Genomic DNA, 15,867 nt, shown 5'->3' on the forward strand with positions numbered 1-15,867 from the left:
GGTCGCAAAGAGGTCTATGGTCGGAGTACCCCATCTCTTGAACACTGCCTCCAGCGTGGCCTGATCCAACTCCCACTCGTGTGTCCCTTCAGTCTGCCGACTTAGGGCATCCGCTGTGATGTTGAGACACCCTGCTAGGTGCTCGGCTTGCAGAGTGATCTTGTGAGAGATCGCAAAATCCCAGATCTGAGCTTCTTTGGACAGCGTCCGCGACCTTGTTCCCCCTTGCTTGTTGATATAGTGCATGGCCGTCGTGTTGTCTGTCCGGACCAGCACTGCACGATCCTGAAGTCTGGGAAGGAACGCCAGCAAGGCTAAGTGAATGGCCCTCAGCTCCAAAAGATTGATGTGGTGTAGTCTGTCTGCTGGACTCCAGTGACCGCTGACCTGAAGCTCCTGGAGGACAGCTCCCCATCCTTCTAGGGAAGCATCCGTGGTCACCACCATAGGAGAAGGAGGGATCCGGAACGTTAATCCTCCTGCGATGCTCTCCTTCACCAGCCACCATGCGTTGCGATGCGATGTTGAACGATCCTTCTGCCTGGCGCCATTGTTTGTCCAACTCCTCCTGTAGAGGACGCATATGAAGCCTGCAATGCGGTATCAAAGGTATGCAGGATGAGATTGATCCGTGCAAGGACTTGTACTGTCGAACCGATACATGTTTCTTGTGCAGCAGTTGACGAGCGGAAGTGGTCAGTTTGCCCTGACGCTCCTCTGACGGACGAGCCGTGCATCGTTTCGTGTCCAGAATAGCCCCAAGGAACTTCCGTGACCTGGAGGGTATCAGTTCCGACTTGGACACATTGAGCTGAAGACCCAAATGGGCGAACAATCGTATGCAAGTTGACACAGCCTGAGACGTTGCTCTGAACGACGGAGCTTCGACGAGCCAGTCGTCCAAGTACGGGAACACTTCCAAGGACTGCTTCCTTAGAAAAGCAGCGACTGGTGCCAGCATCTTCGTGAAAATGCGGGGTGCCGACCGAAGGCCAAACGGGAGCACCTTGAACTGGAAATGGCTCTTGCCTACTGTGAAGCTTAGATATTGCCTGTGAGCTGGGTGGATCGGAACATGAAAGTATGCATCCTCTAAATCCAGGGATGCTAAAAAATCTCTCGGATTGAGTAGTCGTAGAATATCCTGGAGAGTGACCATCCTGAAAGAGAGTTTGATGAGATAGGTGTTGAGCTCCCTGAGGTCTAGTATAGGACGCCATGTATCCTCCGTCTTCCGAACCAGGAAGAACCTGGAATAAAACCCCTTGCCCCTTTGTGAAAGCGGCACGGGCTCTATCGCCCCCTTGATGAAAAGCTGGTGGGCTTCGAGATGTAATAGTCGGAGATGTTTCGATGCACGGGCGTCTGGAGCTCTTGTTGGAGGAAGATCTTGGAACTCCAACGTATGGCCACTCTGAACGATATTCAAGACCCACCGGTCTGATGTTAAACGCACCCAGCTGTCCAGACAAAAAGATATCCTGCCCCCGACCGGTGTTTGTGGTAGGGGAGGAACAGTAGCCAGAGCCAGGAGGCCGCTATTGCCTCTTGGCGTTGTCTCGTCCCTGACGATTCTGACGTCCTCTCTGGGACTGTCGAGAGAAAGACGCCGACTTTCCTTGGCGCTGGCTGGAGTATTGACCTTTATAGGACTGTCCTGATTGTGTGGAATATTGACGTTGGTTTCCTCTGTAATTAGAAAACCCCCGACCACGTGCCCCTCTGAATGGCACTTTGCGATAGTTCAAAGATCCTAAAGACATCTGTGTCGGTGTCCTTTTTAATGCTTTGGAGGGCGTCATCCACATGCTTACCAAAAAGCATCTCCCCATCAAAGGGGAGGTCCAAGATCTTATTCTGGACCTCCTGGCGAAACCAGGTCGCCTTCAACCAGCCTTGACGGCGCAAGACCGCTGACCCTGCCAAAGCCCTGAAAGCAGTGGAAGCAATGTCCATCGCACAGTCAATGACTTCCGAAGAGCATCTTTCCCCCTCCATCAGAACCTGTCTGGCTTCCTCTTGACTGGAGTCTGGTAGCTGGTCCAGGAATGGCTCCATATCACACCACATCTGGCGGTCGTATCTGCCCAGAATAGCCAGAGAATTAGCTGCACGCACCAACAAGCTGGCCATGGTGGAGAATCTTTTACCCACATTGTCCAGTCTTCTGCCTTCTTTATCTGGAGGCGTGGTTAATGGAGTGGACGGATTTTTTGACTTACTTTGTGCGGCTTGTGAAATAACGGAATCCGGCTTAGGTTGTCCTAGAAGACACGCAGGACTGCCTTCAGGGGCCTTGTATTTCTTCTCCAGCAGGGGAAGAACCGGAATGACTGTCGCCGGATTTTGCATCGTCTTAATTCCCTCACCCCAGACATGTTCTATTATGGGAATTGATCTGACTGACTTTTTATACTGAGCTTTAAAGTCATATAGGAAGCAGTCGGACTGCTCCACCGTAAGGAGCAAACCAAACCTCTTGGATGCCCGTTCCATCAAATTATGGAAACCACCAATGTCTGCTGGAGGCGATATATTTGTCTCTCGGCCCACAGCGTCCGGATCCTGCGTATCATCAGGGTCCCCATCAGGATCCCCTGGATCTGTAAGAGGGATCACCTGTCCCTCGTCGTCCTCGTCCGTATCCGCATCTTGTGCGTCTCGATCAGCAGGTTCCGTACCTGAAGGTTGGGCAACCACTAAGGGCACCACCGGTGAAGTGGTACGAGGTATGTCCCTTGGCAGAGGTGGCAAGTCCATTGCCCTGTCATGTGGCACTACCGATGTAGAAGGACGCACCGGAGTGCGATCCGGCAATGTCGGAAAACGAGATTTATAGTCTTGCAGCATCAGTTGCAAATCCGACACTAAAGCCACTGGCAAGGCAATCAAGTCCTGCCTCAGAGAGCGGGGTTGTACTTCCTGTGTCAAGCTTTGCCGCCCCTCCTGCACCTCTGGACCATAAAACTCCTCCGTATCTGTGTCCTGCTGTTTGACATTCAGGTCTGAAGGGCTGTATGCGTCCCCATACTGCCCATCCTCTTCATCCTCCTCCAAGTCCTCGAGAAGCATGGATGGTGGCAAAGGCGTGACCCGCCTAGGAGAAGTCATGTCCGGCGTAATTTTTAATCTTTGGTTGGCAAATTCTGAATTTTTCGTCGTCGACGGTCCCGTCGACGGAGTCGATGGCAAAGGGATTCCCAGCGTCGACGAACTAGACGACGACATCGTCGACTGAAGGGTAACTGTCGTCGACGGGGCTAGAATCGTCGTCGACGATGAGGCCGTCGACAGTTCTGTAATCGTCGTCGACGGAGCAGTCGTCGACGGAGCTTTCTTCTTCTTCGACGAAGTATGTTTCATCTTCGGCGGAGCACCCGTCGACTGTCTCGTCGACGAACTTGTCGTCGTCATAGTCGACGTGGTCTTCATCGTCAACACCGCCGTCGAAGACGAGAAAGCAGCCGTCGTAGACGATGAAGTAGATATCGTCGACGGTCTCGTCGACGACCCCATGGAAACAGTCTTAACTGAGGAGATCTGTAGAAAAAAATAATGCCTCGGGACTGATACTCTCACATAAGTTTAGGCGAAGAGATAGATAAATTATCTCTCCCCTGGAGTAAATTTATTTTTCCAACAGAACCTGTATTATTGAATTTTGTGACCAAGTCAACGGCGATTCAAATGAAAACCAAAAGTATATAAATTAACTTTTTATAAGTGTAAGGATATTTATTTTATACCACACTTTTTTGGAAATTCTTTTGTAATTCTTTTGTTTTTAGACATGTATATACACACAAATTGAATATGCTACTTACCAGTATGCATCTGTTCTTGGCATGTAGGGCTGCTGACATTCATATCTGTGCATAGATCGCCGCCTAGTGTTGGGTCCGGATGTTTGCACGTTGTTGTCCTGGAAGAGTCTTCGAAGTATCCTTGGATAGGTGACTCCTCCCCTGGACTACAGTGCGCATGGGCATCCTCTCCATCCTCAGATTGTTTTTCGCCATTGTGGCAGTGATGGAGTAGATACAGAAAGTGATGACCATGCTTGCAGTAATTCTGAGAGCTGCAGCTGCGACAGGCGCCGGGGAGGAGGGAGGGCGATATGAATGTCAGCAGCCCTACATGCCAAGAACAGATGCATACTGGTAAGTAGCATATTTAGTTCGAGGCATGTGGGCTGCTGAATTCATATCTGTGCATAGAATACATAGCAGTGCCCTCTATTGGCGGCGGCTACCCGTGCCAGCTGCAGCGGTTGAGAACAGCCTGTCCTACAGCTGCCTGCTGTTTTGACTGCACATCTACGCAATAGTGTTTTGTAAATGTGTGTGTAGTGGACCATGTGGCTGCTCTGCATATATCATGCAGGGGAATATTTCCTAGGAAGGCCATGGAAGCCCCCAACTTACGTGTTGAGTGGGCTCGTGGTGGAATAGTTAATGTGCGTTTTGCTTTTTGATAACAGATTTGGATACACTTAACTATCCATCTGGCTATCCCTGCTTTGGAGATGGCGTTACCTTTGTGGTGTGGGGCAAAGGCAACGAACAGTTGTTTTGTCTTCCTGAAGGGTTTAGTCCTATCGATGTAGTACATGAGGGCCCTCCGTACATCTAGTGTATGTAGTGCCCTTTCTGCAACAGTTTGTGGGTTTTGGAAGAAAACTGGCAGTTCAATAGTCTGATTCATGTGGAACTGCGATATTACTTTGGGCATGAATTTGGGGTTGGTACGTAGTACGACCCTGTTGGTGTGAACCTGTATAAATGGCTCTTGAACGGTTAGTGCCTGGAGTTCACTAACTCTTCTCAGGGAAGTGATCGCTACAAGGAAGGCCACTTTCCAGGTAAGGAATTGAATCTCGCATGAGTGTAGAGGTTCAAAGGGTGGACCCATCAGGCGTGTGAGGACCAAGTTGAGGTTCCACATTGGAGCCGGTGGGTGGCTTGGTGGAATGACTCGTTTGAGTCCTTCCAAGAATGCTTTGATGGCAGGCACTCTGAATAGAGAGAGGTGCTGCCTGGTTTGCAGATAGGCCGAGATTGCGGTCAAATGGACACGTATAGAGGTGTACGCCAGATTGCATCGATATAGGTGTAAGAGATAACAGATGATGTTTTGGATGGATGCGTCCAGCGGGTTGATGTCATTATTACCGCAATAAATGACGAACCTTTTCCATTTGGCTGCATAGCAAGCTCTGGTAGTGGGTCTCCTGGCCTCCTTGATGATGTCCATACAGTCAGGTGGCAGGTTGAGATAGCCAAACTCTAGGACTTCAGGAGCCAGATCGCCAGATTCAGCTGTTGCGGATCTGGGTGCTGAACCTCTCCATGGTTCTGCGTCAAATGCGCGGGTTTGATCCGCAGCCTTTGATGTGGCACCACGGAAGGTGGAAGGTGGTGTACCACGGCTGGCGTGCCCACGTGGGAGCAACTAGGACGAGTGTCAGGGAGTGTTGTCGGAGTTTGCGGGCCACTAGCGGTATCAATGGCGCTGGGGGAAAAGCGTACGCAAATCTGCCGGACCAGTTCATCCATATCGCATTGCCCTGCGACTGCGGATGTGGGAATCTGGCGGCGAAGCTTTGGCATTTTGCGTTTTCGCTTGTCGCGAATAGGTCTATCTCCGGATGACCCCACTGCTGGAAGTACGGTTGGAGTACTGATGGGTGTAACTCCCACTCGTGCATCTGGTGGCTGTGTCTGCTGAGCAGATCCGCCATCTGGTTGTCCTTGCCAGGGAGGTGTTCCGCCATGAGGAACATGTTCCTTTGAATGGCCCACTTCCACATGCTCTGAGCCAGATGAGACAACTGTGGAGAGTGTGTTCCTCCCTGTTTCTGTATGTAGTACATTGCGGTCATGTTGTCCGTCCGGATCAACACGACCTTGTTGCATAGATGTACTTTGAATGCCTTCATGGCTAGGAAGATTGCCATCAGTTCCAGAAGGTTGATGTGCAACTTCTTTTGTTGTGTTGTCCATAGTCCCTGCACTGTGTAGTGGAGTACATGAGCTCCCCATCCCTGAAGAGACGCGTCCGCTGTCAGTACTATCTGTGGGACAGGCTCTTGGAATGGTCGGCCCTTGCAAAGGTTTTGTGGATTCCACCAATGCAGAGAGTTGTATGCCCGACCGCTCACCAACACTAGGTCCTTTAACTGTCCTTGAGCCTGATTCCACTGACGTGCTAGGCACTCCTGAAGTGGGCGCATATGTAATCTCGCGTGCGGGACTATGAAGATGCAGGAGGCCATCATGCCTATCAACTGCATAAACACTCGCGCTGGAAGTGAGTGATTGGGTTTGAACTTGGAGATCAGCAGTTGTATGCTGTTGATCCTCACTAAGTTTGGCTGAGCTGTGGCCGCCAGAGTGTCTATAGTCGCACCTAGGTACTGTTGTACGTGTGCGGGCTGGAGATGGGACTTTGGATAATTTAGTGAGAATCCCAGACTGTGAAGAAGGTGAATGGTGCGGGACATGTGGCTTGCACATTGCTGGGCTGACTTCGCTTGAACGAGCCAGTCGTCTAGGTAGGGGTAGACGTGTATATGCTGCCTCCGTAGATGTGCTGCCACCGTAGCTAGGCACTTCGTGAAAACCCTGGGCGCTGTTGTCACGCCGAAGGGAAGGACTTTGAACTGATAGTGCTGCCCCTGAACAGTGAACCGGAGGTATTTTTTGTGTGAGGGGTGGATGGGTATGTGAAAGTACGCATCTTTGAGGTCCAGTGTGGCTAGGAAGTGTCCCTGCTTGAGAAGCGGAAGGACTTGCTGTAGAGTGAGCATGTGAAAGTGCTCTGAAAGAATGTACTGGTTTAGGGGTCTCAGGTCTAATATAGGTCTGAGCGACCCGTCCTTTTTTGGAATGAAGTAGAGGGAGTACACTCCCGCACCCTGCTCGTGGATGGGTACGACCTCTATAGCGCCTTTTAGAAGCATACTTTGCACTTCTTGCTGTAAGAGCGTTAAGTGCTCTGAGGACATAGGACGGCTTCTTGGTGGTATTGTGGGTGGAGTGGAGGTTAACTCCAGACAGTAACCGTATTTTATAATATCTTTGACCCACCTGTCCGTGGTGATGGAATTCCACGTGGACAGGAACCTTTGTAGCCTTCCCCCGACAGGTGTTATGTGGTCGGGAGGAAGGGAGAGGGCGTCACTGCTTGTTCTTGGGGGAGGACCTGGTGTTGCCGTAGCCGCGTCCTCTGCCCTTTGTGCTGGAGCCACGATATCCACCTCGGGTGTTTTTATCATAGGTGGTCTGTGTATTGCCTTTGTTATATATGTTTGTTGTGACCCCTGTCCTCTACCTGCTCCCTTGTTTCCGGGGCGACGAAAGGAGCCGCTCCGAAAGGACTGAGTTTGTAGGGCGCCCATGGACTTTGCAGTGTCCGTGTCTTTTATCTTTGAGGGTGGTGTCAACCTCTGGCCCGAATAAGTAGTCGGGGTTGACGGGCTGGTTCAGTATATTGTTTTGTACCTCAGGCTTGAATCCTGAGATCCGTAGCCAGGCATGTCGTCGCAGCATGACGCTTGTGTTTATGGCTCTGGCAGCCGTGTCTGCAGCATCTAGTGCGCATTTGATGGAAGCGTTCGTTAGTAGCTGTCCTTCCCTGATGAGCATTTCTGCGCCTTCCTTGAACTGGTCAGGGAGATGTTGGAATATTTGCTCCAGTGTATCGTAGTGCGCTCTATCATAGCGAGCAAGGAGCGCTTGAGTGTTGGCTATGCGCCATATGTTGGCAGCTTGGGCGGCAACTCGCTTGCCAGAGGTTTCGAACACCTTGGACTCTTTGTCCGGGGGAGGAGCGTCACCTGTAGTTTGCGAGTGCCCTCTTGCGTGCATTCGCTACGACGATGGAGTCTAGTGGTAATTGTCCTCTGATGTAAGTAGGATCCCCAGGTGCTGATCTGTATTTTTTATCAATCCTGGGGTTTATCACTCGTGCCCTGGTGGGTTCCTTGAAAATGTCCTTGGCTGGTTTGAGGACCCCCTTCAACATCGGCAGAGTCTTTACATGTCTTTCTGAGGATGCAAAGGTGTCCATTAGAAAGTCATCTTCGATGGTATCAGAGTGAAGCTGTACCCCATGGTTATTTGCAGCACGTTCGAGAAGAGCGTTGAACGCCGCAGTGTCCTCCGTAGGAGATGTTTTCGCCCCATAGAGTTGTTGGTCCTGTGCATCGAGAGGTGCATTGGGGTCTGCAGGGTCACCCCAAGTTTGATCAGGGTCCTGCTGGTCATCAGGGTCCGTGTCTACATGGTAGGGGACTTGGTCACCCATGTAGTCCTCTAATGCATCCGTATCGGAGCGTGTGGGGGAGAACCGGTGTAGATCCTGGTAGGATGAATGGAAGGGTTCATAAAGGAGTGGTTCCGATTCAGCAGGCAACTTCCTTTTTAGTGGGATCCTGAAAGGGTCCAATGGCGGCTCCGAAGTTATCCTTCGGTCGTGGAGAATCATCCTGCCAGTGTCGGCGTCGATGATACGTGCCGAAGACGTCTCAGCAGGTGTGACCGTAGGTTGGGTGACCTGTGTCCTGAGTTGGAACATTTTTGGGATTGTCGACGGAGGCAAGCCGAAGGTAATATTGGCCGGCACCGAAGAGGCTGCTGGAGCTCCGATCGAACCGGAACCCGACGTGTCCTGGAGGACAGCTGTGGTTTTGCTGCCTTGCGTCGCACCAGGTCGTACTTGGGGCGCCTTCGAGGCTTTGGCACCGGCTAGGCTTGTAGAGGCGGCCGTGGCTTTTTTTCGGCGCCGGCGGTTCATCGAGTCGAGGTGCAGAGATCACCGAAGTCTTCGATACCTGAGGCTTAGGTGTCATCGAGGGAGTGATGCGAGACACAGCAGGCGGTACGGCCCTTGGTGTCGTCGGTGCCCGAGCAGGTTTGTCGGTGCAGATGGCTTTTTTCCGTTTGTCGACTCCAACGTCGCCCGCTTCAAGTTCGGCACCGAAGTCCCTCGTGGTGCGGCTGGTGCCGACGCGGTGCGCTGGCGTCGAAGGCCTCGATCCGACCAGCGCCACTTTCAGTTTCGGTGGAACCGGAGTAGCTTTCGGTTTCGGTTTTGTGGTAGGGAAACCAGCCTGTTTATGTAGTAATGGCTGCCGCTGAACGTCCGAGGCCGGGCCCGAGGGCGGAGCCGAAGAACTGCGGGATGGGTCTCGGGTAAGGCCCGAAGGCGATCCCTCGACCGGAGCCATAGGCTGTGGCACTGGTGTTTCAACTGTTTGAACAGGTAGGCCTTGTTCATCATTGGAGCTACTCTCTTCGGCCCCTAAGGCCTCCTCGTCGTCTCCTACCTCGGTGTCGTCTTCACCTCTGTGGAAGAGTGACTCGTCTACCTCGTCCGATCCGGGTTCGTGTTCGGAAACGGGACTGGAGGGCAAGACTTCTAGTTCCTCGACGTCTTCGGCCTCGTCGAAGATGTCTGTTGGGGCCGGTGCCGCGTGCTGCGCCTCGAGTCTCGCCGCTCGTCGATTCCGCAAAGTCTTCTTGGAACGGAACCGGGCACAGGCCATGGATGTCGATTCGTCGTGGTCCGGCGAAAGGCATTTGTTGCACACCGGGTGGACGTCGATGTGTGGGTACTTCGCATTGCATACCTGACACCTTTTGAATGGCGTCCTCGATTCCATCGTCGAAGTAGTCGATGGACAGGTAAATGCGAAAAAAGTCGGTGCTGAAAGTTAGTAAACTAACAGGATTGGATCGAAACCCGATCGATAAACAGTACCGACGCAAACTAAAGGCCTTTTGGCCTCGAAAAAATATTTTCCTAACTTGAGCTAAGATAGCACATCCGAACCCAATGGCGGAAAAAAAACAATCTGAGGATGGAGAGGATGCCCATGCGCACTGTAGTCCAGGGGAGGAGTCACCTATCCAAGGATACTTCGAAGACTCTTCCAGGACAACAACGTGCAAACATCCGGACCCAACACTAGGCGGCGATCTATGCACAGATATGAATTCAGCAGCCCACATGCCTCGAACACAATATTTACAATACCTGCATATAGCAAAACCACTGAACATATACATATCAACAAATGCCCTTTTTAATATACCAGGATGCTTATGGGCTTTTTTTGAAACAGCATTCCTATATATCGAAGATCACTACTACAGACGCACTACGAGATTGTCGTTTACAATCTCCTAATTAATTTGAGTGCTCTTTCACAAATCAGTCAAAACATAAATCATAATCCAGCGAGTGTCTTCAAAATAAATGTCGACGCGTTTCAGCCAAATAACTCTATTGGCCTCATCAGGACTAGGGCATCCGAACAAATAATTTACAATCTATTGTCCAATTAGGGTCTCATTGGGACAAATAATCGTCTTTTCTTTCTTTTTTCTATAAATTATTTTGGCGGGCTTGTGTGTTATTCGACCCTTCCAAAACCACTCCTTATACGGTTCAAGTATTCTGCATATGTTTATGCATATACAATGTTTTAGCACTGCTTGAGGTCGCCTCGCTATCAACTCTCAAAGTTTATACACAGGACCCGCTTCTAACGTTCATTCTCCCTCCAGTCTACAAGGATCGCGTCCGACGACCCCATGGAAACAGTCTTAACTGAGGAGATCGTCATCGACGTACCTGTTTAGCTTGCGTCGACGGACGCGGTTTCTTCACTGGAATTGACTGAGGAGTTTCTGCAGCATGTTTTTTCACAGATTTCTCCTTCTGGGACGGAGGGGAAGATGTTGCAACCTCCTTCTTGTCCTTAAGGGCTATGTCCACAGCAGCAGCCCGTCCCTGCCTCTCCTTTACACTGCCGTGAGGAGATTTTATTGGACCAGCCTCCTCAGACCTGTCAGAGATCCCGAGAGGGACTTTGAGAGGGGGTTCCACAGAAGTGGAGGGAGATGACCTACCCCTCTTCTTAGATCTCCTGGAGGAGGTACCAGAGATAGATTCCTCCTCATCCGAAGAGAGGACCTCCGTCCTGGTCTTTAGCTTCTGCAGCCACGTCAGCAAGCGCCCCGCTCTGTCTCTCAAGGTCTTGGTCGAGAAGGTCCGACAAATTTTACAGTCTGTGGCCTTGTGTTCCGGGTACAGGCAGTATATGCAGTTTTCATGCTTGTCTTCCACAAACAGTCTATTCTTCCCACAAGAAGCACAAGATCTGAATAAAGCTTTCTTCTCCTTTTCTGACATTCTGTCACAAAAGATGGCAATAAAGATAACCAAAAGTGAAATTGAGAAAAACTGAGCAGAGCTCAGTGGAGACTCCCTAGCACAACGTGCGGTAGAAAAATCTGAGGCTCTGAGCTCTCTCAGGAAGGTTCCAGAGGGTGAGGCTGTGCTGATTGGTCCTGGCAAAAGTTTGGGCTCTTTTACACAAAGAGGGTGATATACTACAAAATGAGATGAGGCCTAGGCCTATTTTTCTCTTTTGTTTCTATGGTTATACATATGTATATATATATATATATTTTTGTTACCGAGGCTCCCATTCCGACGACGGGGAATGATACAAAGCATGAGAATCTATGAAAGTTCCAATACTGGGTTAACTTCTGTTTGATGCATACCTGCCTTTAGAAACCAGTCGTCGAGGTATGGAAGACTGGTATTCCCACCCCCAGATGGGCAGCAACAACCATCACTTTTGGGAATACCAGAGAGGCACTGCGGAGGCCAAAGGGAAGCACAGAGAACAGATTGTGCTTGTGGCCTACTTGAAACTGCAAGTACTGTTGGTAGGACAAGATTGAGGAACAAGGCATCCTACAAATCCAATGTCAGCACCCAGTTGCCTGGATCCAGGGCAGAGGCAACTCAGGCCAATGTGATTTTGGATTTGCCCTTCTTGAGGAAATAGTTCATGGAGCAAAGGTTTAGAACAGTACAAAGTCCTCAGTTCTTCTTTGAAACAAGAATGTAGCGGGATTAGCAGCCAGTCAGAATTTCTTATGCTGGTACCCTATAAATGGCACCCTCCTTCAAGAGTGTGAAATTCTTGCCGGAAAATTGAGAAGTGGCCCTCCAGTAGCAGGCAGTATATCTAGAGGGGTTGGAAAGGAAGGGCAGGAAACAGACATATTGGAAAGTTTGAAAAACCCATCTGTCTAATATTTTCCTTTGCCACTAGTAGAGGTAAAAAATAAAACTATCAGTCTTCCAACTGGACGACTGTGCAACAGTAATGGTTAGCTAAAGGGGTCTGACCGCGGTGGGGTAGTTCATGAGGAGCTGGGGAGGGGATTGTTTAGGTTATTAGCCCTGGACACTGGCGGCTGGATCCCTAAAAAGATTGTGCAAAGCAATTGCCATTAGAAGGCAAATTAACCCGCAACTAACCATGCAGAGCACATTCCAAACATACCAAATCAAAAATACTATTATGGAGGGAATTAAAGTAGGCAGATTGCCAAGTGCTAAACAAGTACAAAATGATCACTGAAGAGAAGATCAGTTGCTACATAAGGGAAGAACATAAGCTGGAAATGAGGAGACCAAAAAAAAAAAAAAAAAAACTCAACTGTCCCACAGGCCAGGTGCAATTATCTGAAGATAGCAATATTTTCTGAACTCTACATTGCCAAACAGGCCTTTGAGAGCCCCATAACTAAGAAGGATCTCCACCTAGAATTACCAAGCTTGAAAGGTTCAAAATATCTTGGCGAGATAGATTCTCATGAAGGTTCTACAAGCAGGTAAGACCAAACCTATCCTATCAGGAGTCATGACGAACTTTAGAGAAACAAAAGGAGATCTTTAAGATTTAATTTCTTATTAAATGCAGACACCTAACTCTTCAACATGGTCCTGACCACCAATGTAGCTTTAGTGATGATCACATTAACCCATCCTGATTCAGTCCTGTCAGTAGCCTTTGTAGGCCTGCGACAAAAACTACATGTGGGCCACCTCTCTGCTTTTCATTGAAGGAACTTTGGCTAATGTTGATGGGAAAGTCTATGTTCAAGTACATTAAGATTCTTAGCATTGGAAAAACAGCATATGATTTAAAGACAACTTTAGAGAGGACTAGAGGGTTGTGAAGAACGTTTAGTTATACCGCACATTTTAATAGACATTAAAATAGAAATTCTGTTCAACACAAGACAGGATTAAGAGAGGAAGGTCCTTATCTGAAGATTTTTTTTTTTTTAAATGAGTTGATGCAAATGTCAAAATGGATGGACACAGGTTATAGCTCACTGGCTTTAAACTCCCAGCTGGTAACAGTGCATCTACAGAATTTGGGGAGGGGGGCCAGGGGGAGTAATGTTTATAGTAGTATACGTTCAGCAGTGGAGGAAGTATTACTGTGCCATTTCGATTTGGCATTAATGTCGGACTTCAAAACTGTAGAACTTTATTTCTTTAAAATAACCAGTATTGATAACTAAAACATGTACGTTAAGACTAAACCAATTGAGAAAATTATATTAAAGTTGCATAAGTTTCTTCAAGTATAGCCATAAAAGTAGCAAATACATACCCATGTAATATCCATGCCCTTTGACAATTGGTGAAGCCTTTGAAAGTCGTCTTTGTTTTTCACTGGTTCACCAGTGGTCAATGTCCAGTCGTTTTTCTGCCAGGTAGGAACCCATTTTGTAATTCCTGTGTTGTACATTTGAAAGTTAAAAAAAAGTTGCACCACTTTGTTAAAATAATCCATAATCCAATCCTTCAATCACTATTTAAACCATCAACATTTAAAGTAAAAACAAGCGTGCATTATTTGTGGCAGGGAATGTACAAATCACCATAGTGACTAGCATCCAATATTGCAAGAAAAAATATTGACCTTCACCTCACTGCTCATCCTTCCCACCACCAAACTACCAATAACCGTATTAGTGTTGCGAAACCGCAGAGAAAGCTGAAGAAATAAGTACTTAAGTCCAGGAATGCGGTTCACTATGATGGATATCATCTATTTACGGCAGAATATTTTTCTCTAGAAGCTTTTCTTAAGAGTACTTGTTGGAAAGCTAGTGAAAAAGTTTCTTAATTTGACAGCTCGTGCCTCTTGAACGCCTGCCTGTATTTCCATCAAGTCGAGTGAGTCATGGCAACAATCGTTCTTAAGCTATTTACCTGCGCGTTGTAAGCATACCTTCGATAGCAGCAGGCCCGGCTCCGGGAATTTTTATTTGGATGGGCCAAGGGTGCATTCGGGTGGGCGACTGCTGGCCCAATTTATTGCTTAAATATCCAGCCAGGCCTGCTCCTTCCTTTAACTCTCCTTAGTCTTACAAGGCCCAGTAAAACGCACTCTTTTCCAAGTCTTTCTAAATGTTATCACTCTCAAAAGTGTTTTTTTTTCAATGTAATGTCCCTTTGATGGGAAGAGGAGATTTCTAAGGTTGGAGTATCAGTCAAGTGACACTACTCGGGCTCCCTATGTGCGAGCCTTCATGGAGATACCCTCTTCATTACTACCTCCACCTGACCCCTGATTCTGCAGGGCACTCCTCTACAGGCTTGATTATCCACTTTTCTACCACCCCTCTCCATTGCTCCTTATCTCACAGCTGACCTAGGGCCTCAGCCCCATATCAGCCACCATTCGGTTCCATTTTCATTATTCCCAGTAAAAAAACTGTAAAATCACCTTCAAACTTGAACATTGAATATAGCAGTAAGTGTAATTAACATGCACTTTAAGGAATATGCTACTTACCAGTATGCATCTGTTCTTGGCATGTAGAGCTGCAGATCTATACACTGTGCATAGATCGCCATCTGGTGTTGGGCCCGGATGTTTGCAGTTTGTTTTTCCTCTTGGAAAGTCTTTGGAAGTCACGAGTTCGGTGACTCCTCCTCTGGTTGGTATTGTGCATGGGCTTCGGTTCCATCCTCAGATTGTTTTTCGCCAGCAGGGAAAGATGGAGCGTAGTGATAACAGTAAAGAAACCCATGTGTATTGTATCTAAATGAATATGCTACTTACCAGTATGCATCTGTTCTTGGCATGTAGGGCTGCTGACATTCATATCTGTGCATAGATCGCCGCCTAGTGTTGGGTCCGGATGTTTGCACGTTGTTGTCCTGGAAGAGTCTTCGAAGTATCCTGGGATAGGGGACTCCTCCCCTGGACTACAGTGCGCATGGGCATCCTCTCCATCCTCAGATTGTTTTTCGCCATTGTGGCAGTGATGGAGTAGATACAGAAAGTGATGACCATGCTTACAGTAATTCTGAGAGCTGCAGCTGCTACAGGCGCCGGGGAGGAGGGAGGGCGATATGAATGTCAGCAGCCCTACATGCCAAGAACAGATGCATACTGGTAAGTAGCATATTCAGTTCGAGGCATGTGGGCTGCTGAATTCATATCTGTGCATAGAATAAATAGCAGTGCCCTCTATTAGCGGCGGCTACCAGTGCCAGCTGCAGCGGTCTGAAAAAGGGTTTCGAGAACAGCCTGTCCTACAGCTGCCTGCTGTTTTGATTGCACATCTACACAATAGTGTTTGGTAAATGTGTGTGTAGTGGACCAGGTGGCTGCTCTACATATATCATGTAGGGGAATATTTCCTAGAAAAGCCATGGAGGCCCCTAACTTACGTGTTGAGTGGGCTCGTGGGGGAATAGTTAATGTGCGTTTTGCCTTTTGATAACAAATTTGGATACACTTAACTATCCATCTGGCTATCCCTGCTTTGGAGATGGCGTTACCTTTGTGGTGTGGGGCAAAGGCAACGAACAGTTGTTTTGTCTTCCTAAAGGGTTTGGTCCTGTCGATGTAATACAGGAGGGCCCTTTTGACATCTAGTGTGTGGAGTGCCCTTTCCGCGACAGTTTGTGGGTTTTGGAAGAAAACGGGCAGTTCAATAGTTTGATTCATGTGGAACTGCGATATTACCT

The 15,867-nt window shown here is 48.7% G+C and overlaps 1 protein-coding gene across 6 annotated transcripts in view; it reads right to left on the reverse strand.

Annotated features, from left to right (window-relative positions):
* The window catches only part of LOC146817190 (ribonuclease H1-like), a 405,826-nt gene that overhangs the window by 44,942 nt on the left and 345,017 nt on the right, over positions 1-15,867 (reverse strand). For all 6 annotated transcript variants that reach the window (XM_085610764.1, XM_085610758.1, XM_085610759.1 and 3 more), the window contains one exon: positions 13,493-13,617. In XM_085610764.1, the coding sequence (XP_085466890.1) occupies positions 13,493-13,617 (125 nt within the window). The remainder of the gene's footprint in view (positions 1-13,492; positions 13,618-15,867) is intronic.

The sequence above is a fragment of the Triturus cristatus genome, chromosome 6 (genome assembly GCF_964204655.1).
Source record: "Triturus cristatus chromosome 6, aTriCri1.1, whole genome shotgun sequence".
NCBI lineage: Eukaryota > Metazoa > Chordata > Amphibia > Caudata > Salamandridae > Triturus > Triturus cristatus.